This window comes from Candoia aspera, chromosome 16 (assembly GCF_035149785.1).
Source record: "Candoia aspera isolate rCanAsp1 chromosome 16, rCanAsp1.hap2, whole genome shotgun sequence".
Lineage (NCBI taxonomy): Eukaryota > Metazoa > Chordata > Lepidosauria > Squamata > Boidae > Candoia > Candoia aspera.
The window spans coordinates 3,596,275-3,622,629 of NC_086168.1; the positions used below are offsets into that span (position 1 = coordinate 3,596,275).

General features: G+C 46.4%; 2 protein-coding genes across 14 annotated transcripts in view; both read right to left on the minus strand.

Annotated features, from left to right (window-relative positions):
* The window catches only part of PTGES (prostaglandin E synthase), a 377,050-nt gene that overhangs the window by 114,855 nt on the left and 235,840 nt on the right, over nt 1–26,355 (minus strand). The window lies entirely within an intron of this gene.
* FNBP1 (formin binding protein 1) overlaps nt 1–26,355 on the minus strand; it is a 108,821-nt gene that overhangs the window by 681 nt on the left and 81,785 nt on the right. The window contains exons 10-17 of one of the 13 annotated variants that reach the window (XM_063316053.1): nt 23,199–23,381; nt 9,034–9,048; nt 8,834–8,869; nt 4,377–4,486; nt 3,168–3,300; nt 2,348–2,472; nt 1,530–1,669; nt 606–764 (exon numbers count right to left, since the gene is read on the minus strand). In XM_063316053.1, coding sequence (XP_063172123.1) covers nt 606–764; nt 1,530–1,669; nt 2,348–2,472; nt 3,168–3,300; nt 4,377–4,486; nt 8,834–8,869; nt 9,034–9,048; nt 23,199–23,381 — 901 coding nt within the window. The remainder of the gene's footprint in view (nt 1–605; nt 765–1,529; nt 1,670–2,347; nt 2,473–3,167; nt 3,301–4,376; nt 4,487–8,833; nt 8,870–9,033; nt 9,049–23,198; nt 23,382–26,355) is intronic. The other 12 variants (XM_063316055.1, XM_063316054.1, XM_063316056.1 and 9 more) reach the window with 12 other exon arrangements.

Below are 26,355 nucleotides of genomic sequence, written 5' to 3' on the forward strand. Positions count from 1 at the left end.
CATTGGCGGAGCTCACCCGCTGTAGTAACCCATAATCCATGGTCTGCAAGCCAGAACCGCTGATTTTACGCAACAGGCTAAGTTGAACCAAGCAGTTTCAGGTCTCCCAGCCTTCTATATCATGCTTCTGAATTATTCTTCTTTTTGACTCTTGGCAAAGGGAAGGCATTGGGCCTTTACTCCCTTGGCAAAACAAATGAGGTAGTCCTCGACTTACGACCATTCCTTTAACAACTGTTCAAAGTTATGATGGTGCTGAAAAAAGTGTCTTATGATCAGTCCTCACACTTACAACTGTTGCAGCATCCCCGCGGTCACATGATCAAAATTTGGGTGCTTGGCAACCAGCATGTATTTACAAGGGTTGCAGCATCCCGGGGTCACATGATTGCCATTTGCAACCTTCCCAGGGGGCTTCCGACAAACACCATCAATGGTGGAAGCCAGATTCACTTAACGACCGTGGCAAAAAGGTCGTAAAATAGGGCGCAACTCACTTTATGACCGTATTGCTTAGCGATGGAAGTTCCAGTCCCAATTGTGGTCATAAGCCAAGGACTACCTGCAAACATAGAGAAAAGGGAACAAAATGTAGGCCACGTTACCTTTGGCATTCTTCTCCAAAAAGACTTCAACGTAGGAGGTAGGGACGTAGCCTTCCTCGTCCTCGTTCCTCCGGATCCGTGTCCACCCGTCGCCTTTGTCTTCCTCTATGACGTAGAGGGTTTCTCCTTCCGTCACAGAAATGGTTCCTTCATTCTGCCCTGGGACAGAGAAGCCAGGATGGGTTAGTACCCCATGTTCAAGAAACCCATTTCGGACTGATCTCCGTGCTACGAAACCTGAACGCCAGAGGTGGACACTGCGTTTCGTGTTTTAGGAGACTCCAAGGCTGTTCGTGGCTGGAATCCTGGCCGGCTTTCCTGGGACTGTAGGAAGCAGTTCGTTCCTAAACAATGCCTGTCCGTTTGATGGCGTCCAGGACAATTTTGACGTGCTTCAGGTCTCAAAACAAGGGAAAGCAGGGCCTCCAGTTCTCGGTCGTCACAGGCGGAAAGATTGGAGAATGGCCAAAGGAAGGGAACTCAAAAGATGCCACGGATTTCTGGCCATCAAAAGTCCTTTACGGAGCACAGTGCCGCTCCACGGCCTCCGGTAGGCTTGGCACACTAAACTCCCCAAAAACCATCCCTCAATTCAAGTTCACATCCTTGGCATCAGGACCAGGCCCTGTCCTTAAGGAAGCAGAAAATCACAAGCAGCGTGCCATAAATCGTGGTCTGCTGCACCAAGGTGGTCAGATATTAATGCCATCCTAAGCTACTTCAAGATGCTGTGGAACAGGGAACCCAGCTCAACTTCTGCTTCCGAGGTGCGAGGCCCACACCCTGTCCCTGGTCCTCCCACAGCCGCGGCCAGGGGGAAGATGTCCAAGATTTAGGAGGCTGAACCCCCATCTCCACCTCTCGTCCGGTGCGTGAAAGAACCTTTGGCCGGAAGCTGCTCGCCCCTGCTTGGAGGACCCTTACCTTCAAAGGTGTACAAAGCCTTGCAGGTGCCAATGGTGGGCAAGGGTTCTTCGTCGTCAAATTCGTCGTCAAATTCGGTCGTCGGCGTTTTCATCTCACTCTCCTGGCTGGGTTCCTCTGTGTAACCACCATCGGGACTGCTCAAGACAGGAAAAGGGGGAAAAAAGGGAACCACTATAGCAACCCGTCCAGTGGGCTGGAGAGAAAAGGGGGCGAGAAGCGGGGAGACGCTGCCCCCCTCCAGCATCTCCGCCTCGCTCTGTGCTGCGAAGTCACGTCTGTGCTCGCAGCACTCGTCCTCGGCTTTCTTGAGGGGTGTCCGGCTTCCCCGTTTGCATTCCAGGGAACAAAATGCAGCTGGGTTCACGGAACCTGTGACGTGCAAGCCCAGAAACTATATTCTGCCCCTGGCCACGTGTGCGACGTGGCTTCCTACGACAAACTCAAAGGACCCCACCCCTTTCAGCATAGCCTAACGTGCGGGGCGAGATCAGCCTGCGTGGGATTCAGAGATCTTTTGGGAAATTAAAAATGAGGTTGGAGCCAGGTTCAGACCTGCTTGCAGCTATGGTGGCTCTCTGGGCGACTCTGGGCCAGCCACTCTCAGCTCCGCCTACCTCTCAGGGTTGTTGTTGGAGGGGTAGAACTGGAGGAGAGTGCACTGGGTGTACCGGAAATCTCAAGAACAAATACGTATCAAAGCGAGGTGAGCGTTGCGCTGGCTTTGGCACTGCAATTTTGCAGGGCTGGCATCTCAGATGGGGTAGGGCCGGACCTTTGCAGTCAGTGGACTCCCCAGCGCAATGCAGGTACTGTACCTCTCTCGGTCCTGGACGCAGTTGTTGACGGTCAAGGTGTTGGTCTGCGGATCGTACGCTCCGCTCTGGCGGTGCAGCACCTCTGTCCGTACAGGTAACCGGCCTTCCACCTCCGCTAACCAGCCCTGGAGCAGGGGAGGACAGAAAATGAGGGACTGTAATGGTCCGTGGGAGACAGGGGGAAGAGCTGCAGACTAGGCAATGGTCGGATAAGAGGCAGCTGAGCCCACAGAAGGAAAAGGGGCGTGGGATGCAGAAGCTAGTTGCAGGACTTAGCGTAACTTCCCTAGTTTTCCGGAGAGTAAAAGGAGAGGAGGGGAGAAATCCTTTCCATCTTGCAAGATTCTGTTACTGTAACCTGAGAATAAAGACAGAGCTAGTAATCCTGGTTGGGCTTCTTGTCTGGACTACCTTGCAGGGCTAACAGGGATGCTTCAGCCATGGAGGATTAAGACCCAAGCAGTTCCCCAATATGACACTCACCTCAATGTGTTGAGGCTACAGTTCCCAGAATCCCCAGCAGGCTGCACCTATCGGGAATTTGGGAAGTTGCCACCCTAGCGCATCTGGGATGCATCCTCTTAGGAAGGCTGCTCTAACTCGGTATTTCTGAACCTCAGCAACTTTAAGACGGGTGGACCTCAGCTCCCAGAATTCCCCAGCCATAGATCTTAAAGCATGCTGGCTGGGGAAATCTGGGAACTGAGGTCCACCCATCTTAAAGCATGCTGACTGTGGAATTAAGGGAATTGAAGTCCATCCATCTTAAAGTAGCTGAGCTTGAGAAACACTTTTGACTGATGTTTAGTTAACCCGCTACCTCAAATTTTTGTACTTCCAGCCGCAGCTTCTCCAGGTTTTGTCCCAGTTCAGCTAGCTTAATGTCCACACTAGCTGCGTCCCCCATTTGGGGGTTCTTGATGTAGACATCTTTCATTTTCGTTAAGGCCTCTCTGTAAAGGAAGAGAAAACAACCATCATCAGCCGGGGACTTAAACCACCGACATCTTTTCAGGACTAGTGAGTGGGCAGGTGTGGTCTGGCCAGCTGGCTGAAAAATATTAAGAAAACCATCACACACACACACACACACACACACACAAACACAGTAGTGTAAGAGATCCAAGATGTACAGGTTGTGGTGGTGGTGGCGGCTTTGTCCTTTTCTATCTGCTTTCATTTTGTCCCTTTCTCTAAAGAACCCAACTTCCCACCCCAGGATCAGATGGCAGTAAATGTCTTTGGCAATACGTGTTTTATCAGCGGGCTTTAGAAGCAATACGTCTTTCCAGACTGCCAACACTGTGCAACACTTTGATGAATTCTTTTTTTCCCTGCTAAGGAAAAGAGGGAAATACTTGGGCATGGCCTACAATCATCTTTCTAAACTGACCCACCCCCTAGGAAAAGGGAAGGAGACAGAAAAATTGCAGAATAAAATTCATTTCTGGGAGCACCCACAGAGAAAAGGGTTAAGCAAGCAGGCTGCATTCATCCAAGCTAAATGTCGCCTCCTTCAATGTACTGCTTTTGGAAAAGCTGGACTACAAATCCCATTCTCCCCTGCCAGCATGACCAGCAGCCATCCTAACCGGAGGATGATGGGAGCTGCAATCTAACACTTTCTGAGAATATCAGACCAAGAAGGACTTGTTTGATGAAAGCTGATTCTGGCAACTGCCTGAAATCACAAGTGATTCTTTCCAAACCTGATTCTCGAGAAGTTTTCTTTAGCAAGATTTATTGAGATGAAAGGGGACGGCATTGCAAGAATTGCAACAGCTGAAATAGTTCGATTCAGAGCCAAGAGATCCCCATGACCTTAGGGTGGAGACTGTTATTTTATTTCTAATGGTTTTCTTATGAAGCAGCAAACAGGTCTCTTCGCCAATAATGGGAAACTTTCCTGCTGGCTGTTCATAGAATGGTCTCTAAAACCTTTGTCAGTTTGGGAACGGTTTTTTTGCACTCATTCTGCAAGAACACAGTCAGGAAAAGCATTCTGCATTCCTACTTTGGCTATCCCTACCTTTGATCCAGCTCTTTCTGAATATCCTTGTTGAGGTCATCCACCTTTTGCTGGAGTTTCTTTCTTCTTTGCTCTGGGGGGAGATGGCTGAAATCTTCTGGTCCACCTCCCTGGTGGTTGCAGGAAGCCAAAAAAGGGGAAGGAGGAGGAAACTGAATTCTTAAGAAATCTCTCAGTCACAACAAACACCCCAGGCACACTCCCATTAGGCGGCTAAAATTTGCCGAAGGACATGTGATGTTTATTTACCTCATGAATACGAACTCTTTAATTTTAGGCTGCTATTTGTATGTGAAAAGTTGTAACGGTATGTCGGAATGACCTTGGGAGACAGGAGGAAAAGCCGCTGACTAGACCATCGTGGGATAAGAGGCAGCTGAGTTTGCAGAAGGAATGGGGGCATGGCAAACATCTCAGAAGGGACCCCAGGCCAGGCCTCCGTTCTTGCTGCAGGCTCAGCTGCCTCTTGTCCGCAGCTCTTCCTCCTGTCTCCCGAGGTCATTCCCACAGACCGTTACAGGAAGAGGTCTTTGAGCAAGAGATTAAAGCAATCAAGTAGACTGGCTACGGAATGGATCAGTCTGGCACCCTGAATTGACTCCAGTGACCACAATCCTGAGTCAACGTTGCTGAAGATTGTGACAGGTGGCATCCAACACAGCTGGAAGGTGCCAAGTTGGGGAAGGTGTGTCTTACCACCTGGTTTTCACCTGCCAAATTTGTTTGGAGCCATCCAAATGCAACCAATACAGCCAACGGCAGAGCGGGAGAAACTTGGTGCCCCATCCAGATACGGTATGGCTACAGTCTTCCTTTAGAAGAAGTATTAGAAATGGGTGCACTGTGAAGGATTCTAGCACTAGGCTTCTAAGACCGTGTGTGCAGATTGAAAGTCCCGATCGTGAAAATGGCAGCTGGTCGGCCACGCTGACCATCATTTCTTCCAGCTCAATTGCTGTGTAGCGCGTGCCTGCGACTGTGGGCCTATGCAAAAGTTGAACGCGAAGGAAATGGGCTACTCTGCTATTAAAGCAGATTAAGTTTCTCAGGCTGCCATCGGCTGGGTTTGTGCAAGACCAGAACGCTTCTGAATCATTTTCAGACCCTTGCCTATGACGGCAGCAAGTCTAGCATCCTCACTAGCAGCCTTTTCCTTACTAGAGATCTGCATCCTAAGTCCACCCTTGGCATCTCCACATAGCGCCGTGCCTGAATAGCGATATTTAGGCCCACTTAGCAATCAAAAGGTGTGGTCTTCACTGACTTAAAGGCATTTTTTTAGGATGTTGATTGGCGGCTGAACAGCCAATAGCACACACTTCCCACTCTCTCTTCTAAGATACAAGTATCTTTCTGGAAAAATCAGAAGAAATTTGGTGGCATCTTTCCTGACTGAATAATTTTATTAGAAGGCTTAAGCTTTTGTGAACCACAGCTCCCTTTACCAGATGCATGGAGTCTCTAGCCCAGTGTTTCTCAACCTCTGCGACTTTAAGAGGTGTGGACTTCAACTCCCAGAATTCCCCAGCCAGCCATGGCTAAATCATTCCCAACCATGCTGGCTGGGGAATTCTGGGAGTTGAAGTCCACGCCTCTTAAAGTCGCAGAGGTTGAGAAACACTGGGCTAGACTAATGTAGGATTTAAATTGGGGGTTGGGAAACAGGCTGGTTATGCTCTAAGCATCTGATGAAGGGAGCTGCACCTCCAAAAGCTTATGCCTTTTCATAAAATCAGTCAGGAACAGCGCTACTGACTTCTGATTTTTTTGCCACCGCAAACTAACACGGCTTTCCACTTAAAGCACCTCGCTCGGGGATCTATGAATGGCTGCTCAGAACTGGCCTTTATGAACGCAGCTGTTTAAAGGAGGTCGAGGTAGAATCGCAATAAAAATTTACAAGCCTTCGGAGTCAGATTAATCAGGAAATTAGTTGTTTTTCTGGAATGGGAAGATCAACGCGAGGTTGATTGAAACATGGGCTGGGGGTGAGATTTGGCCATTCTGCTGCCCGCACAAATTCTGGTGGAGGGAGATTTTGGATTCCTGGGCAAGACGTATTACTTTTGCTGTTTCACCTACTTTCCTGAATGCTTCATTGCGCACTGAAAAGAAATCAGTCCGCCTTTCAATATTCTTTTATCATCCGTCCATCGAAAGGAAGAATGTCATGCTCGGGCTGATCTGCCACATTGCTCTGAGTTCTCTTAGACAGCACTGCAGCCCTTCTGGCTAGAAAAAAGGGGTTTTTCTTGAGCTGAGGATTGCTCTGGTTGATAAACTGCAACAGAGGCCTAATGAGACACGGAGCTGCTTGTTTCCAATTCATCTGCAAATGCCATCAATTGATGAGCCACTTAATCAATTGTCTGTATGAGTTTTAGCATATTGATCTATCAACACCCTAAGCTGCTTATGATCAATCAACTAAGATACAGGTAGTCCTTGACTTACGACCACAATCGGGACCGGAATTTCCATCGTAAGTAAGTCATTGCGGTCGTAAGTCGAGTCGCCACGTGACCAGACCCAATTTTAAGACCATTTTTACAGCGGTCATTAAGCAAATCACAGGTCATAAAGCGAATCCAGCTTCCCCAATGGATGTTTTTTGCCAGAAAATGGCAGGAAAGTTGCAAAATGCGATCACGTGACCCTGAGACACTGCAACCAGTCGTAAATGCGAGCTGGTTGCCAAGCGCCCAAAATGCAATCATGTGACCACAGGGGGGTGGTGGTGTGACTTTTTGCGATGCTCAGAAGTGCTTTACAGGCCATAAGGCACCCATTCTGAAGCCGTCGTAACTTCAGAACATTGTTAAATGAAGGGTCATAAATCGAGGACTACCTGTATCTTTATCCAAACAGCTCTAACCCTGACAAAATAGAAAAAATTAGTGCCAAAGCTAACCCACCAACTTATTCACCATGAAAACTTGAGCCGGCCTCCTCTTTGAGACAGAACGTCCATCAAAAGTCCCATTCCACCAGCCCCAGTTTTTGAAATTAAATGGAGTCATTATTTTAAATGGTTTAGTTTCAATTTGCTGGGATTGAATTACAAGGCGTTAGTTTGTCTGGGGAGCTCATGCTTTAAAGGCTGAAAAATATAGTTTGCTACCAAACCAAGGAAAATGGGTATCCAACACGCAGACAGCATCAGTAGCGTCCAGTTATTAAGATCATGAAAGAGGTTGTTAATGTTGAACTCAGTGAAGGACAGGAAGGATCCCCAAAGATTTACGTCAAGGATGGTCAACCGATACATTCCTGGGGATCCTTGAAGTTCTCGGGTCCAAAATGAAATTGTTCAGAGACGTTTAAGTCCCTTAACCAAGACTTTCCATCCTGCGGTGAAGAACCTCCCCAGCCAAGATTCTACTACATATAGCAGCCTTGGTCAATCCAGAAGCTTCACTCTACCTGCCAGCCAGCCCCAGCGGACTGATATGCCATTCTAGAGGCATCAGCTGGCTGCTCCAAATCAGTGGAGAACCTTTAAGAGATGAAAGTTGCATCATACAGGTAGTCCTCGACTTACGACCACAACAGGGACCATAAAATTCATCATTAAGCGGTGCAGTTGTTAAGCGAGGCATCACGCCACCACACCTGATTTTATGACACTTTTGCAGAGGTCATTAAGGGAATCACAGCGGTCATTAAGGGAATCACATGGTCGTTAAGGGAATCACGTGGTTCCCCATTGACTTTGCTTGTCGGAAGCCAGCTGGGAAGGTCGCAAATGGTGATCACATGACCCTGGGATGCAGCAACCGTCATAAATACATGCCAGTTGCAAAACGCCCAAATTTTGATCATGTGACCATGGGGACGATGTGATGGTTGTAAGTGCAAAGACTGAAGTAAGTCACTTTTTCCAGTGCTGTCATAACCTTGAATGGTCGCTAAACAAGTGGTCGTAAGTCGAGGAGTACCTGTATCTTTCATTTGAAAAAAAAATTAGCAGAAGGATGTTTTCAGTAGCCGGTCACTTTGGGGTAATGACCAATTCCTTTCTAACCTGTGGCTAGGATAGCAAACCTTTAACTAACACAATGTTCTTGGAACTTGCAAAGAATCCTGTGCAACCCAAAAACTTGCTATCCTATCACTCCCTTAATGTGGGAGCATTATTTATTTTTGTTTAACAAGACATCAATAATCTGAATTGGCTGGAGTTTTGTCTGTTGTTCACTGAGTTCAACATTTTCAACCCTTTCTTCTGTTTCCTTTACTCTCTCCACCTGGGGATGAAGGGAAGCATCTTTTTAACCCAAGTTAAGTTACTTTAAGTCTGTTTCAGATGCATTCTGTCAGTTCAGAATGGCAAGCCTTTTGACTACATTTTTACAGCCTCAATCACGACGCTTTCTTAAATGCATCTAATTAAACCGAAACACTACAGTGGCAAGTTAATTCTTAGTAGTTCATTAGCAGCATTAAAATTGGATCACCTCCATTAGATTCCAGACCTGCATATTCAAAGTTATCTGATAAATGCCAAAACAAAAGAAAAAGAATAAAACACACACACAAACAGAAAAAACAACAGGGAGAAAGAAAGTCATTTTTCAACGTGGCTGTTCTGATACGCTGCAAGTCACACACACATAAAACGGTGATTTCAAAATATTCATGCTGGGATGGTGCTTACCAGCTTCAGGGAAAGCTTCGCGTTAAAACGGAGAAGCATGGGGGGGGAGAGAAAAAAGAGAGAAAAAAGAAAAGTGCGTATCAGAAGACGACACGTTCCAGGCTGCTGCTAATAAAACGATGCATATGAACTTGACACACGCACAGACTCTGCTTGGCTTGTGCAAATGGAGACTGCTTTTCACACATCTTTGCAAAGGTTCACGAGAGGGGAAGGGGGTAAGAAATGCTGCGGAACCGTTGCCTTGGCACCCTGTCCGAAGATGACACTTTTTTGTTCTTTGCTCCTGCCTCTTCCGTTCCAACCAGCCGCTGCTAAAAGGTGACTTGAGAGTCTTTGACAATGCAAAGCCAACTCATTCTGGTTTAGCCTCTACAGGTAGTCCTCACTTAACAACCATTCGTTTAGTGGCAGTTCTGAAAAAAACCAACTTACGACCGGTCCTCAAACTGCGGGTGTTAAGCAAAACACGTGGTCATTAAGCAAATCACGCGGTTCCCCATTGATTTTGCTCGCCAGAAGTTGGCCAGGAAGGTCGAAAATGGCAATCAAGTGACCAAGGGAGGCTGTGATGGTTATAAATGCGAACCCGTTGCCAAGTGCCCAAATCGTGATCATGTGACTGTGGGGACACTGCAACAGTTGTAAGTGTGAGGACCGGTCGTAAAGCATTTTTCAGCATTGTCGTAAGTCCGAACTGTCACTAAACAAATGGTTGTTAAGTGAGGACTACCTGTATTCTCCCAGATTCTAAACAAGGATGCAAATAAGATTTTTATCTATTTATGGCCAAAAGACCCCAATAGCAATGCACAGATATAAGCTAAAAGTTTGGCATTAGATGAAACAAACAAAATAAATGGATCAGTATTACGTAAAACTCAACCTTATTGACGTGTTACTAAAGACCTTGTTTTTATAGACATCATTAAAAAAGGGGCTGTGGCCACTGTAATTTTAGGACTTTTATCTGTGAGTAACATTTCAACAGATTCAGAAATACCTTTTCCTGTCCTAGATTTTAAAATAGGCCAGATAATATTCTGCTGAAAGGTCTAAACATAAATGCTGAAAGTAAACTCAACTCTAAAAATAAACAAACCTTTTCTCTGCTGTAATGAGCTACCACATCAGTGTATTTTAATTTACCCAAGTGTATCAGAATGGGAAAAAACAAAAACAGAGACCAAGCTGGAAAGCTGGATTTTTTTCAAGGCTCTCTTTAAACAAAAATGAAATAAATCTTCCTAAGGAGAACGCTGACATGACAGACCACTACGGGCAACATTCTTCCTCTTATACTGAAGTGCTAGGAATCTACCTGCAGGGATTTAACAAGCTTTCGGGAATAAGTATCTCTTTCCCGGCGTCTGAAACAGCCCAGGTGATTTTGGCTGCAGGGAAAACTTTCAATCCTGCCTTTTTTCTTCTTCTGTTCATCCAAAGTCTGGATGCTAAACTCTGCCTTGTGCAAGGACATCTTCCTTGCCAGACTTGGCAGGAAATGAACTGAAGGGACGGGCAGTGAAAAAGGGAAGAATTAAACTATCTTTCTCTGGGTTTGTTCCTTTCTCTGCACTCGTGCTGGCTGCCAGGCCTTTTGTTACTCTTATTGATGGGGGTTTACCAACCTTGCACGCTGGAAGTGTGTCTGCCAGTGTGAAAATGGAAGCTAATGTACAATTTTGTGGAGGTTGGTGTGAACGCAGCCTTCCCCAACCCAGGACTACAACTCCCATCATCTCCACCAGCAGGGACTTTGTTTAGAGCTTGCAGGGCACTACTACCCAACCCATATGCGTTCATTAAACTTGAACACGTGGGAAAAAAGGGTCCAGGCCTCAATGTATGTATGTTTCAGTCGCTTCCATGCGCACCAACACAATTCTCTTCCCCATAATGCAAATCAGGTGGGGGGAAAAATGCATATCCTGCCAGGTCTCTCTGGATTTATTAAGAAGCTTGCACTAAAATTACAAATAACATGGAGGAAATGAAGTGATAAAGGATTTTTTTCCCCATCCCTACCTTGCCCATCATTGAAGGACTCTTAAAATTACAGTTGAACTTTTTAAAAAAATGGATTGAATTGTACATTTTGAATATTACATTGTATCTGAGTTCTGCAAGCTACAGGTAGTCCTCACTTAACAACCATTTGTTTAGCAATGGTTCGGACTTACGACAGTGCTGAAAAACCGACCTGTGACTGGTCCTTGCACTTATGACCATTGTGTCCCTGAGGTCACGTGATCACAATTTGGGTTCTTGGCAACCAGTTTGCATTTACGACAGTCGCAGTGTCCCACGGTCATGTGATCGCTAGTTTTCACCTTCCCGGCTGGCTTCCGGCAAACAAAATCAATGGGGAACTGCATGGTTTGCTTAAGAACCATGGTAATTCACTTAATGACTGCTGAAAAAAAGGTCGTAAAATCAGGTCGGATTCGCTTCATGACTGCTTTACTTAGCAACCAAAATCCCGGTCCCAATTGTGGTCATTAAGCAAGGACTACCGGTAATTGCAGGAAAAAAGTACTTTCTTGCAATTGGCTTGTGGAACTCACTGCTACAATATAAGAAGGGGGCTGCTGGCCTCGGGGACAAACTAGACCAGACTTGTAATCTGAGGCTGAAGTGTGTATTTTGTTTTAAATGGGAAACTCCAAAAAAGGGGCAGCATTGGGACGAGGGTACCCCAAACGCAACAAGGGTGGTCCTTCAAAAATGCTGCCACTGTCACGATCCCAACCCACCCTGTTTCCCCAGCAGCTGCTCTCTGCAATAAAAGCTGTGTGAGAGTCCAGCTAGGTGAGAACACCTTGTTTAATCCAAAAGCCTGCAGCAGGGGTGGGCCTTCAGCTGGAGAATCAGGCTAAGAAGGGGAAAACGCCTCCATCATCCTGGATTCATTTCAGATCAGCGCCTCGTGCAGCCTCATGCGTTTTGGGTGCAAAAATAACTTGTGAAGCAGAAACAGGACCATTCTCAGATTTTTTTGCCTGCTTGGCACCAGCTAATAGACCATCAACTCCAGAGGAAGGCTAAAACTACTTTTATTGAGATAGAACAACTGAATCTTGCAAGGCTGATCGTGCTGGACCTCCTTCCCCTTCTTATACTCCAGTGAATTAGGGAGGTATCTATCTGAGCCGCTTCTGAATGTTATCTTGTTGCTCTGGACTTAAAAATTGTTTTAGCCCCTTTCGCCCAGGGAACGATTCCTGCATATTTCCATCAAGGTCATTTCCCCCACTTTCTACACTTGACCAGAGTTTACAGCTGGGATTCCAGTTTTATCTGCAGCTTTTTCCCAACTTCAGTTCCTAAAAGTGCCCATTAACATGGTTGTGTAGATTTAAAAAAACTGAGAACCCATTTGGTGTAATGGAAAAGTGCCAGACTAGGAACTGGGAGGATGGGAGTTGTGGTCCCCCCTTAGCCCTGGAAAAGGGCTGGGTGATGCTAAGCCAACCACTTTCTTTCAGCCCAGCCCAGCCCACCTCCCAGGGTTGTTGCTGTGGGGAAGATAATATGCTGGATTGAGCTGTGCAAAATAAAGGGGGCATGTAAATCTAAACCATATAAACTGCCTTTTCTCTCCCCAGGATCCATCCACCTAGCATTTCCAACACTTCCTTGCAGATTGGCAGCTGCAAAGTGGGGTTATAAAGTTTTTCCCAGACTTACCTGGACACAGCGAGGGTTGAATCTCTGCAAAATGCCGGTAATCAGGTTGCATTCAACGGCATTTCGCGTTAAAGAAACAAAAATAAAATGTCTTGCGGAAGAGGGAAGTGCGAGAATCCCACCCGGTCGGTTCCCCTCGCTCACCGCCTCCCCGGCCCACAAAATCCGGGCAGCGACTTTGCTTTCTCACCCTCCTCTGAAACATGTCTGTGAACTTCCACAAAGACGCGAGGCTCCACATCTCCAACGGTTGCATGCACACTATAAAAACTACGAGGGAGGGGCGCCGAACTCGACCAGCATCCCTACAAGAAGCATGCGCTACGGAGCATAAGCTCATCACTTTCTGGAGAGAAAAACATTGCCGAAGCCTCAGATCTGCCATCCAACAAGTGTACTGTAATTTCCACATACACTAAGGGCCAGACCACACATATATACAGCATAACTATAGCTTAACGGGGGGGGGGGAGAAGGGGGGAAAGGGTAAAATAAGGGAGAACAAAAGATTTCGTTTGGCAGGTTTTTTTTCCCCCCGATTTTGGCATTTTTGCATCGACAGATTGGGACTGGAAGGATTATAACTGTCAACATGCCTGCCCCAAAGGTTCCACCGAACCATCTTAAAGCTTTGCATCAGTGGTGCAAACAAGACTTTCGGTCAAGAAACACAGCTTTGAAACTATTGGATGCGGCTGGAGGTAAAAATACTGTGCTGGATCGAGTAAAAGAAAAAGAAAAGGCTCCTGCGGAATTTTCCCGACTTGGAATCGATTTGAAAATAAGAGGGTTTGATTCCCAGTGGGGGAAATGAAGTTTCGTTCTGGGGTTGTGGCTGTTGTTCATTTTCAGGAGGGTTCCTTCTTGGGTTATTCACAATCCTGCAGAAGAAATGAATCCCCATAGTTCTTGGGGGGCTATCCAGATGTGCACAGACTACAAAGCCCAGCACCCCCAGCCAACTTGGGCTGAAAGATCAGAGCCTAAGAGGAGGAGGAGGTGGCAAAACTCACCTACTTTTGCATTCAGCGGCACCCCACAATAGCCCCCCCCCCAGTTGACTTTTTGAGTGGGTCACCGGCCCCTCACCACATCAAGAGGCGCCTTTGAAAAGGTGGGTTGGAAACAAGCATGTAGGCTTTCTAGAGTTTTCTGGAAAGTAGTGTAAGAGTTGGACAACTTTTGCACCAGGCTGCTTCGCCCGGGTCCACACAAGCCATATAACTCAGCTGTTGGATTTCTGCTGTCATCCAAGACATTAAACCCTAAACGAACTAAACTGGTTGGGTTTAAGCCAATTTAAGTGGCCAAAGAACACACCATTGTCAAAACAAACCAAGCTTAAGCATGGAAGCCCAGGAGTGTTCACCTGGTTAAATCCCATGTGCAAACACAGCCACTCTCAATATGATGATCAGATTTGCTTGTAACCAGAGATTTAAGGCAGGATATAGCTAAGAGCTTCCCCTTTCCAGAAAACATTAGAAAACCTACACACTCCTTCTTTTAGGCTCTGATCTTTCAGCTTAAGTTGGCAGGGGATGCTGGGAGTTGTACAGGTAGTCCTTGCTTAACGACCACAATTGGGACCAGAATTTTGGTTGCTAAGCTAAGCAGTCATTAAGAGAATCAAACCTGATTTTATTAACTTATTGCAGCAGGTGTAGCATTGACTCAGGACGAGAGAGAGAGAGAGATTGCTGCGGGCATTAAGTGAAGCACTGCTGGTGTTAAGCAAACCACGTGGTCATTAAGCAAATCACACAGTTCCCCATTGATTTTGCTTGCCAGAAGCTGGCCGGGAAGGTCAAAAATAGTGATCATGTGACACTGTGACAGTCATAAATGCAAACTGGTTGCCAAGTGCCCAAATCATGATTGCATAACTGTGGGGACACTGCGATGATCGTAAGTGTGAGGACTGGTTGTAAGTCATTTTTTTAGCACCATCGTAAGTCAGAACCGTCACTAAACGGATGGTTGTTAAGCATCTTGTAGTCTACACACATCTGGATAACGCCAGGTTTGGGGAAGCTGCGTTTGAAGTCCTGCATTCAAAGTCTATGTTCACTTTCTGGAGCTGGGGAAAAAAAAGCAATCCTCGTCTTGTGCAAAATGGAAACACCACTGAGCTCATAAAGATGCCGCTGCAAAATATTTTTTTAAAAATCAGGGCTGTACTTGTTCTTCAAAAATTTCATGGGCTTGATTCAAACCAAGCTAGCTTGTTTAAGCTGCACTGATAGCCATGGAAAATCTAAACTAACGCTGACCTTAAACTCATCTAAAATCTATAGGCTTAAAATATTTCGGTTTTTTTGTTGCAGGATTGTGTTCTTTCCTCATTGCAATTCAAATTAATAGGAAAAAAAACCCCATTTCTGAGCCTTTTTATAAGGAAGAACAAGCAAAGTGCGCAGTAAATGGGCTAACTGGCTGGCCTTGCTAAAGTTGAGCTGCAAAAATGAAGGAGGGCTGACTTTATTTTCTCACTGAAAAAGCCCTGCCAGGCAGGGTGGTCTTTCTAAATTTTCAGTTAGCCAGATTCCCTTGCAGGGCGTAGCATCCAACAATAGCAAAATCGGCTACGCCGGGTTGATGGATCGAGTCAGTCCTCAAAGGAGCGACCAGATCCCAGGATCTGTAGATATGACTGAGATTTTTTTTTTTAAAAAGCTAGAAGGTAACGTCAAACCCCTTTAGATCCGCTCCTTAAGAAAACGACGTGGGTTTGTCTGTGTGGCCACAAGGCGCCCAGCTACAAAATTCAACCCAGCCTATAAAATCCAATCGCACCATTTTGCACCAGGTCCCACACCTGTTTTTTCCAGCCTGATTTCTTCCAGCCACGCCTGGCCGTTTGCCATATTGGGGAAGGGGAGAATTGGGCGGTGGGGGGCAAAGCTCTGATGTCAAACCGACCCCATTTCTTGGAAATGAAATGATGAGCAAAACCATCTGGGGCGCATGTTGCCAGGAGGGAGCTAAGAGACCCTTTCGTGGGGAGCACACGGAAGGAAAGCTGCAAGCCACAACGAACACGTGACCAGCGCATGGAAAAGCCAGCAGATCTCTGTTACTGGATCGTCGCAAACAGTGACTCTCATTTACAGCGAGCAAGAGGGAGGTTTTTGAATGGTTTGGCCAATGTGAACGGGGGGGTTGCTTTGCCACAACGGAGAGCCTTGTCGGGACACACCTCCTTCCTGCATCGAACGGGGAGGCCCAGCGGGGAATCAAGTGCAGGAGGGGAGCTTCTCCCGTTGAAAGCTCATGGCTGCCTTCTGCACAGGGCGTTCCCCCCCCCACAACTTTGTCGGCTTTGATGGGGATCGCGAGGCAGACCATGCGGCCAACTGCAGTGGAAGCCCCTTGTGCAGGCTTTTGCGTGAGAATCAAGGAAATGATGTAATTAAAAGGCGCATTACGGAAATCAAAGTCACACAAGTGGGTTATCTCCCAAAGTGTGTCTGCGGAGCAACCCAGGCAGTTCCCAGAGAGCTCAATTCAGGGCAAAAGTCTCCCTTTGGTTCCTGGCACCCTTCTTGGCTCCCACAAGTCCGCCGTTGGCACGAAGCTCAAACTATACTCCGTAAGGTTTCCATTTTGGACACAGAGGAGCCTCTTTGGGGGGTCCACGACGGGCCACGTTTTGCATGGGTCATCTCAGAGAGCCACGCTCGGCGTCCTTCTGCATTTAATGCAGACTTCCCTGAAGGAATCCTGTTGATGAAGCATGGATTTGCAACATTTTTCCAGCCAAGGGACAATGTGTAGACCCTCGGGTGGCGTGCATACCAGACAGTGGCCGGATCACAGAGAAACAAGTGTGGTCACCACCCCACTGGGTTGCATCAAATTTCACTAAAGTACTAGTCTGAATTAATGGCATGTGGCCGATTTCCCCATTCTTCAGTCCCACGGCGTTATAAAAAATGGGGTTGACTTCTAGGAGGAGGTTGGGAGGACCACGTTCAAAGTTTTGGGGGACTCTGAAGGGGGTCCTGGCTCCAAAGCTTCAAGGTGTGTGTAGGACCCAGCTTGGCCATCTTTCTACTTTCTTCCAGTGGTATGGTGGTGTTTGCTAAGCCAGCCTCAGCGGTGCTGGGTCACTTCCGGTTCAACAGGCTGTGGGAATGCAGCCAGGGTCAACTTTAAGCAATCACACTGTTTGGCACTAACCTACTATACAACCCCAGGAGTTGCGTGTGATTACTCCAGATGAGGGGTTTTGTTGTTAATCCCAGCCTACAACTCTGTCAAACTGCCGTTCCTTTCTTATCCGGGCCTTCCGGGCCTCAGCAAAGCCGTTCAAAGGGAGTTCCACTGTAGCGGTCATTTTGTGTCCTGATCTGGCACGTTCGCTTTTTCTTCCCCATTCCTGAGAGCTGCCTCTGGTTTTCCAATTTTTTTTTTTTTTTTAAGACAGCATGTGCTGGGGTGGGTGGAGGGAAGCTCCCCTTCCTTCAAGATTTGGTGTTCTGCAATCTCCGGATAGATCCGTGGTTGCCGGTTGCCGAATTGGATTTTACAGCTAAACCAACTTCCTCGCCCCCCCCCTGCAACGTTGCAAATGGGTCAGTGGTTGCGCCAGTGACGGCCCGGGCCGTCCACACCATCCACGGGACTTACAATATACTCCCTAGCCTCGACGGCATAGGTGGGTCTGCCTAATCTCCTCTTCATGAGCTCTTTGTGAAAGTACAGGGACTGAGACTGCTGCTGAGCCAGCAAAAGAAAATACAGGTATTAAAAGAGAGGAGGAGGAGGAAAGGAAAGAAGGAAAAAAAGAGACCTACATTTACTTTTTCCACAGCAATAAAGTTTATCTCTAACTGGAATGTGATTTTTTTTTTTTTTTTAAAAAGGTAATTTGATCTACGTTTACTCTTTCTAGAGAAATCAAGGTTATCTCTAGCTGGAATGTGATTTTAAAAAAAACACACATAATTTGAACTGGAAACCAGGCTAACTGGAAATCGCCAAAGAGGGGGCCCAGATTATGATCTAATGTCATGGAAAGACACTCAGAAGTCACTCCCAAGCCTGGAAAACATAAAGGTTGGATGCTTGCAGGCGAAAGGGTTCCCCCTGGTAGTCATGCTACGCTGTACAGGTAGTCCTTGACTTATGACCATTCGTTTAGCGACTGTTCGAAGTTACGACAGCGCTGGGAAAAGTGACTTATGACCGGTCCTTGCACTTACAACCGTCACAGCATTCCTGTGGTCACATGATCAAAATTCAGGCACTTATTAGTTATTTATTTATTAAATTTATATTACCACCCATCTCCCCCAGTGGGGGACTTGGCAACTGGCTTGCACTTACAACGGTTGCAGCATTCTGGGGTCATGTGATCACCATTTGCAACCTTCCCAGCCAGCTTCCGACAAGCAAAATCAATGGGGGAAGCCAGATTCACTTAACAACCACAATGATTTGCTTAATGGACACTGATTAGCTTAATGATCATGGTAAAAACAGTCGTAAAATCAGGTGTGACTCAATTGCCTCACTTAGTAACATAAATTCCAATACCAATTGTGGTCATAAGTTGAGGACTACCTCTGTGGAACAACTATGTGGCCGCACATCACCCACTAATCTTGCAAAACTAAGCAGGGTTGGGACTTGGATGGGGGAAGGAGGGACTTGGATGGCAACTGCAAAACACTTCTGTATGGATGCCAGGAGGCTTGACTTTTCAAGAGATAACACTTAATCTTGTAGTTTGGCCTTTCAGTGGAAAGGAGTTAAACAAATTCATGGTGGTGTGGATCTGTCTAGGAAAGAGGGAGGAAGCCTTAAATCCAACCTCTGTCTAGGGAGACGTCCCCCCAGATGGTGGCACCTGGCTAATCTTGTTTGCGCTTGAAAGAGAAGCAGAGCTGAGCCTGGTTGATACTTGGACAGGGCAGTACCAGGAAATCAGGTCTAGACTGGGGCGTGTGTGTTGAAATAGCATCCCAGAGGATGTCAGCAGCAAACACTTGCTCAGAAGATTTAGAGGGGATCACCAGAAATCAATCTGAGGGAGACTTCATGCCATGTTGTTAGAGTGGTGGTAATCAGGTGGCTTTTATCAGATGGTCTAAAAAAAGGGAAGAGGAAGGAAGCAGCAGCTTCTGTCTGACCTTGGTTGATCTCAAAAAAAGCTAAACAGGCCTGAACCTGGTTAATAATCAGATGAGGGACCCCCAGTGCTGGAATCTATGCTGGAAAGTTGACAAAACTTCCCATCAGTTCCCAAGAGGACTATACAGACGTGTCCTTGAGGTCAGCAGAAGTTGAGCAATGCCACTTGTGGCAAAGATGGTCCTTGGGTGGGCTAAATAGAGGAGATCTGTCCCCAAGCTGAGCTCGGAAGTGAACATGGCAAATGTGGGAAGTAACAAGCCAATCTATTTGCAAACTGGTTTGTTCCTTCAAGAGCCCGGCCACGAGAAATGAGTCCCGTGGTCCATCCTTCCTGATGGCCTGAATAAACAAAGGGACCACCAATATACACCAAGACACTTCTCCAGAGAAAGGAGTTGGCAAAGGCTTGATGGTGATGGGAAAGCAGCCTGGTGCAGAGGATTAAATCTTCGCTGAGTCTCAGAAGAGAGCTGAAAAAGGGGAAGGGGACACAGAGACACCCCCCACCCCATCCAGCATTTAGTATGAGAAGCATCGTCTTCAGACGGAGCAGAAAAAGATGCTTCGGATGGAGGTGCTGAGCTAAAGTGTCGATAATCCAGAACCAGAGCAGGAGTGGGAGGACAGACCCAGAGAAACAGCCATCCCAGAAAAAAAAAAACTAGCTAAAATTAACTAACTAAAACCTAAACCATCACTAACGCTGATTCCATGCAATGCTTCTAATCTACTATGTTGGGTGGTATAAGCACAGTAAGGGCAAGAGTATCAGAGATTTGATCGGCAAATTGCAATTTAAGAATGGCATCGCGCTGCATTTTTAAAATTTCCCAATAGGTCAAATTGGCCTTGATGACTTTGGAATCTCCACTGGCTGTCATCATTGCAAAAGGATCCAAATGCTCAGTTTGGTTAATTTTCATTGTTGCTTTGCAGGCTTGGATTTTCTTTTATTATGGGCTGAATGTGTCGTTCCAAGCCAGAAAATGGATCAATTAATCCAGTCATTGAGTTACATGTGTTCTGAAAACTTGGCCCAACTTAAGCACTTTTTGGAGCAAGGTGTCCCCCAATTAATAATAGTATTTTAACAAGCCTCCCATTATGAAAACTAGCCAGGCAGTTAATTCCTTGACAGCCTAAGTTTTTAGAGGCAGGGAATTTTTTGGTGTTTGGGAGAGTTTTTCCCCCCAAACCCGCTGAATTATTGTCCATCCAATTTAAAAGTGGCAGTTTTAAATATCCTGTCCTACTAAAAGCCAGTCCCAAGCGAATGATGCCCACGTTAAATTTCCACTATGTATTTTCCGGCAAGGGTAGGATTCCAAAGCGTGCGGGGAGATGTGAAGATCATAAAATGAAAAACAGCCCTTAATCAGGCACAGTTTATTTCACTTTTGTGTCTAAGGACACCAAGTACCTACCGGATTTGGAACATAGAGAAAGATAATTCCAAGCTATTAATCTCGAAGCAGGCGAGGACTGAAACAACGCTAAAATAATATCAAAATCCCCCAAGCTGAAAAATGGAAGAAATTAATCTACTTTTTAGGCATCATGGCAGGCGGATTGGAATAGCGTTAGGGTGGACGATCTACAAGGAGGAGGACTATCTTCGCTCATGAAGTGCAACAAGAAGAAGAATCAAAAGTAAAACACGGAGAATGATCAAGAACACATTTCTAGATGCAAAACAGACAAGTTAATTACACGGCAAGGGAGGGAGTCAAGAACATCCACTGGAAGGGAAACCAGAAGTGTTCAAATTGGGAGCCCCTTAAACGGCTGGCAAATTGTTGTCTTGGGACAGCCAAATCCCCCTCTACGTTCTACAGACAGGGAGGGGGAAAAAACCCCATCAGGTGGAAAGGAAATCTTCATCCGGTAGAGCCGAGATCATGCATATTTGTTCTCGGAGCTTCCTAACAAAAACACTTTTATGTGCTTCAAAAAAGAAAAAAAGAAAAAGATTCAGAGGGAAAGCTAGACTGGTCACGATAAATAAATGGGATGGGACTCTAATGGGAGTCCAAAACAGCATCTACAGGTAGTCCTTGATTAACGACCACAATTGGGACTGGAATCTCGGTCGTTGAGTGGATTGGTCGTTAAGTGTGACGTCCATGTGACTGCTTCGCTCAACGACCGCAATCCCAGCACTCCCGGTTGCGGTCGTTAAGCAATCTCCCGGGTTGTTAAGCGGACGGAGCGAAAGAGCTGCCTGCCGAAGGATTTCAGCTCCCGTCTGGGCACAGAGGGGAAATCCTTTGTGGGGCTGCAGGACCCGAGCTGAAATTTTCAGGATTTGAGCTCTGGCCCTGCAGCCTGCTGAAGGGTTTCCCCTCCCCTCCGTCGTAAATGTGAGCCAGTTGCCAAGTGCCCGAAATGAGGTCATGAGACTGCAGGGGAGGGTGATGCTTAATGATGGCTGGACGTGCTTTACACCCTTCCTGAGGCTGTCGTAACTTTGAATGGTTGTTAAGCGAGGACTACCTGTATTCAGAGTGAGCTCCTCTCTCTCTGAATCCCTGCATCCCTGACTGTTCTTTGCTGGCACCCTTATAGGCAAACTCTGATTTATCTGTGTCCCGATGATGCCTAGCTCACTTGCAGGGTTATGCCACAATCGATTAACTGCCCTTGTAAGAGGTCACCCACTGTATCTCTGCATGATTTTCTGCTCAAGGCATGTTTTCTTCCAGTTAATTATTCTGTGGAGTCTCTGCATTACTTTCCAAGCCGTGAAACCACATGTGTCTGTGTGTTTCACTTCAACTGGATTTCCCACATATAGGAAGAGCGTTGGTTTTTAACAAAGAGCACAGAATCTTAAACATGGTATGTTTCTTTGCAAACATGGGAGGGAGGGAGGGAGGGAGGAAATAAAGGGGATGCAAGATACTAAAATGGAATTTTAAAATGCAGAAATGAAACGGGGTTAACAGCAGTGATTTCGTTCGTTTGGAGCCTGGCCAAATCGTTCTACGGTTTTGGTTTTGGTTTTTGCACAGGATGGGAACTCTGCCATGGAGATTTCTAAACCATGCTTTACCGCTCAGGGCGAGGCTGTGATCCCTGTGGCTTGCTTAAAAAAAAAAACCACAGTCCAAATTCAGCGTGAGATCTGAGCTGGAGCTGGAACAAACCCTTATCTCTTCTAGTCTGTTATCTCTTTGGCTGCCTGTTAACTCTGATATCTTAAAAAGGGGATTAGGCCAATTACTGGGGGAAGCTCCAGGGGTGCAAATTGCAGGACGTAGAATCAGAGACCATCTTGCCAGACTAGTTGCGGGAAAACGTAAGCAGGGGGAATCTACGTTTGACTACCAGGTTTTGATGCTGCGTATCGAAAGAAAACTTAGGGAAACAATGGAAGGTGATGAGCGGAAGAGATCTGTAGGCTCGGCAGGAAAACCACTGAGATCCCAACTGGGAAATTATAGCCACGGCAAAGAGCCGTCGTGTCTGATTTTGTTGTGAGCTGGCTGGGATTCTTGAACAAGACAGGCCGCCTTATAAGTCTTGTAAATATATATAATTTCAAAGTATAATCACGGTTCTGCATCGTAGGGATTCTGCCTGGAAAACACGGGCCTCTCCAGATGTACTTGCCCCATGCTGGCTGGGGAATTCTGGGAGTTGAAGTCCACACATCTTAAAGTTGTGAAGGCTGAGAAACACTGCTGTAGAGACACCGCTGGGATTAGACTGTTTTAACAGCAAAGACTCCTATTCATCTACCATTAATTATAGGCAGTCCTCGCTTAATGACCACAATTGGGACCGGAATTTTGGTTGTTAAGTGAACTGGTCATTAAACGAAACTGGCCCAATTTATAACCATGTGGTCGTTAAGTGAGGACTACCTGTAATGTGTTAAGCAGAGTTTATTTTATGTTTGTGGTGGGAAGCAATTGGTGCTGCACATGAGTAGTTTGCACGATAGATGGTTCAGTCCCCAAACAAACAGTTCTTTTGGCAAAACCAGACTGTCCCAGCCTCTGATCCTAGATGTTGTGCCACCGCAAATCCCACAGTGTCATCTGCAAAAGGGGGGAATTATAGGTCCTGGAATATCTGGGGACCCATGGTTGGAAAAAGCCAGCCCGGGGGGCGGGGGGCGGGGGAAGAGGTGGATTTTTTTGTGGTTCCACCGTGGAGGTTTTTGACTCCGTTTTGAAGTTTCCAGAATCTAATTGCTATGCTATGGTTTCGACACACACTATGGCCCAGTGGAAGGTAGAAGTAAAACTCGGTTTCCCCAAACGTCACAACAGAACGTGCAATGGGAAAAGAGAAGAAGGCAGACAGACAGACACACCCAGAAAACTTACCCCACGCTTTAGGCTCCTGAAGCAGTGGATTTTGGGTTTGGAGGTCATGAACTCGTTGAAGCGATGGGAGAGGGGTTCCTTTGGCTGCTTGGGTGACTGGGGGCCATTAGGAACAGCAGAAGGCGAGGCAGAGGAAGGGGGCAAAGGAGGAGGCTGATAGGGGGGTGTTAAAAGGGACATAAGCTACGTATAAGAGATGGAGAAGTGATAGAATTAAAAAAGAAAAGAAAACAACAACACAATGAAATCAAGAGATTAAAAAAACCAAACCTAGGAAAAAAGCACGCGGCACAAAACCAAACAAATTCACAAGCACCAAAAAAAAGAGAGAGAGAGAGAAATAGATAAAACTCTCGAAACCAAACTTCAGAAGAATTTGTAAAAAGAAAAGCAACCAACAGTTGAAGAAAGGCAAATCGTTAACGTCATGGGGTTTTACCAAATCAGTAAAGCCAACCAAACTTTTTGCAGGAAAGGGGGGGACAGAAAACAAGAGGGCGGGGACGGCGTGCGGTTCGGCGTCTTTGATTTAGAAGAAATGCTTTGCAAAAGGAAGGCGTGATAGTAAATGAGTCAGTGTGATGAGTTAAGATGCTGGGATTGCCCTCCTCCCATCCACTTCCCGAGAAAACCCACCATGCTGCATGCAAAAGGAGAAAACGTTGAACTGGAAAGAGTGATTTTTCCAGCCCCAACTTCCCACTCCCATTTATGGAGTTAAATAAATTGGAAATTAGCATCGTGAAATGGGAAGACAGCTTCCTGGTAGCAGACAAGAGTCTGGAATTAAAAACAGTCCTCCAGCTTCACAAGCTCCAGCTTCAAATTGTGCTCATCCCTGTTAACTCCCAGGCTGGTTTAAACAAATGCTGAACGAATGAGGTTCAGCGTGTCAGGGAAACCCCAACTCTTGTTACATGGAGCAAACTCTCCGTGCCTGGCTTCTTTTGTTAACCTGGGTTGAGCAGATTGTCTGAATCTAGCCACAGAAAATATCTACGGGTAGTCCTCCACTTATGACCAGAATCGGGATTGGAATTTCCGTCGTTAAGTCATTGCAGTTGTAAATTGACTCACCACGTGACAGGACCCAATTTTATGATGGTCATTAAGCGAATCCAGCTTCCCCAATGGATGTTTTTTTGCCAGAAACTGGCAAAAAAGGTTGCAAATTGTGATCGCGTGACCGCAGGATGCTGCAACTGGTCATAAATGCAAGCTGGTTGCCAAGCACCTGAATTGCAATCACGAGACTGCGGGGGTGGTATGGTGGCCGTAAGTGCGAGTACAGGTCATAAAGCACTTTTCTTTGAGGCCATCATAAATCTGAACCATCCTTAAAGGAACGGTCATAAGTCGAGGACTACCTGTATAGGCCTGCTAAGAAAATATCTTATACTTTCATAAAGAGGGGCATCTTCAGAAGCAATCCTCCAAGAAGATTGGGTTTTAAGAGTGTTCTTTAAAGTTTAAATCCCAGCACAACATATTTTAATCCTACCAGTGATCAGCAGGTGTCACAGAGAGATCTTAGTGCTGAGCACAGAGATAAGAGGAAGTTATTTTAGCAACCAGGCTGGTTAAATAAAGAAGCACCTGGAAGCTCCTTAAAATGTTTAAATCAAAGCATCTTCCATTAAAGATGGCTTGTTTTCCATCAATATTTCTGGCTGCAGGAGGACACCATGTGTGACATTCACTGTGATCTCGGTCTGCATGGGGCATGCCCCAATATGCATTAGATTCTTGGGACTGCAAGAAAATATTAAATGATCTGCAAGTGACCCTTGATTTGGAAAAGATCTCTTGAAGGGAAGGAGCTTGGGAAAAAAATGTCTCCCGACCAGCCTCCCCCAACCTGGGCACCCTTCAGATGATGTTCATCCCCGGATGAGTGGATGTCAACTCCCAGAATCCCCCAGTGAACACGCCACTGCTGAGAATTCTGGGATTTGAAAGAGATCCCCTAGATGGTGGACTTCAATTCCCAGACTTCCCCAGCCAGCATTTGCTTTCACCCTTGTTGAGAATTCCGGGAACTGAAGGACACCCTCCAGGCACATGGACTTTAATAACCAGAATTCCCTGGCCTGAATTTCATAGCAGCTGAGAATTATGACAGTTGAACTCCTGCATAGTCGTTCAAGGGAACAACTGGGGGGCGCAAAAGGGCAAGGCGCAACCGTCGCCATAAACTGGAGCGAAGGGCAAGCGATACATGTCGAGGAACCCTTGTGCAGCCTCACCCTACACGGGAGCTCTCCCTGGCCGTAGGCTAGTCTTGCAGAGTGTTAAGAAAGGAAGGAAGAAATCTACATCTACAGACGTTGTGTCGCCCCAGCACAAAATGGAAACCCCGGGAACGTGCCTCATTCATGCTTTGACCATGCTGGTGGTGACAAAGAGAAGCTGTGGGACGTGAAGGGCGTTATGCCTGCTCATCCAAAACACTTGCTACCCAGCCCCAAAATGCTGGCCAAGCAATGCCAATAAACACTGTCCCCACCACAAGTGGAAATTGCCCCAGATGAGACAGGAAAGCCGGGCTGAATGGTGAAAGAATTGTTCCCTTCCTCACCCTCCCCACCTCGACGCCGTTTCAGGTGGCATGAGCAAGGGCAAGACACACGTTGGGCAGAAGGACCCACTGTTGTGGACGAGCAGCTTCCGCACTACCTTTGCAAGGCGCCCCCGTCCGAAAGCTGCCGCTGCGGACGGTGGAGCAAATGTTTAGTAGAAAGGCAGATCATGCAGGTTGAAAAGGGAAGGGAATAAATCATGTCGCATTCCAGGATCATTAAGTTCTAGTTGGGCCGGGAAGGATGAAGCTCCAGTGAAGATGTTGGGTCTTCCAGCCCAAACTTAAACATGGAGAAGTTGGCACCAGGGAAGACCTCTACTTCCCTAATGATTTAATTAGCTGGAAAGGGCTGAGCAATGTAACCAGAGAAGCAACTGAGGCAGGCATGGAAAAAAAGAAGGGGACAGTAATTATTTAGGATTGAGCAGGAAGGGAAAAACCACCATGGCGAAGGTACAGTAACTGAAACACAGCCAAAACTAACTTTAAACCAATACAAAGCAATACAGTGTTAAAAAGTAAACGCAAATTATAGTAAAAAGAACCATAATTATTTTTAAAATATAGCATTTAAAA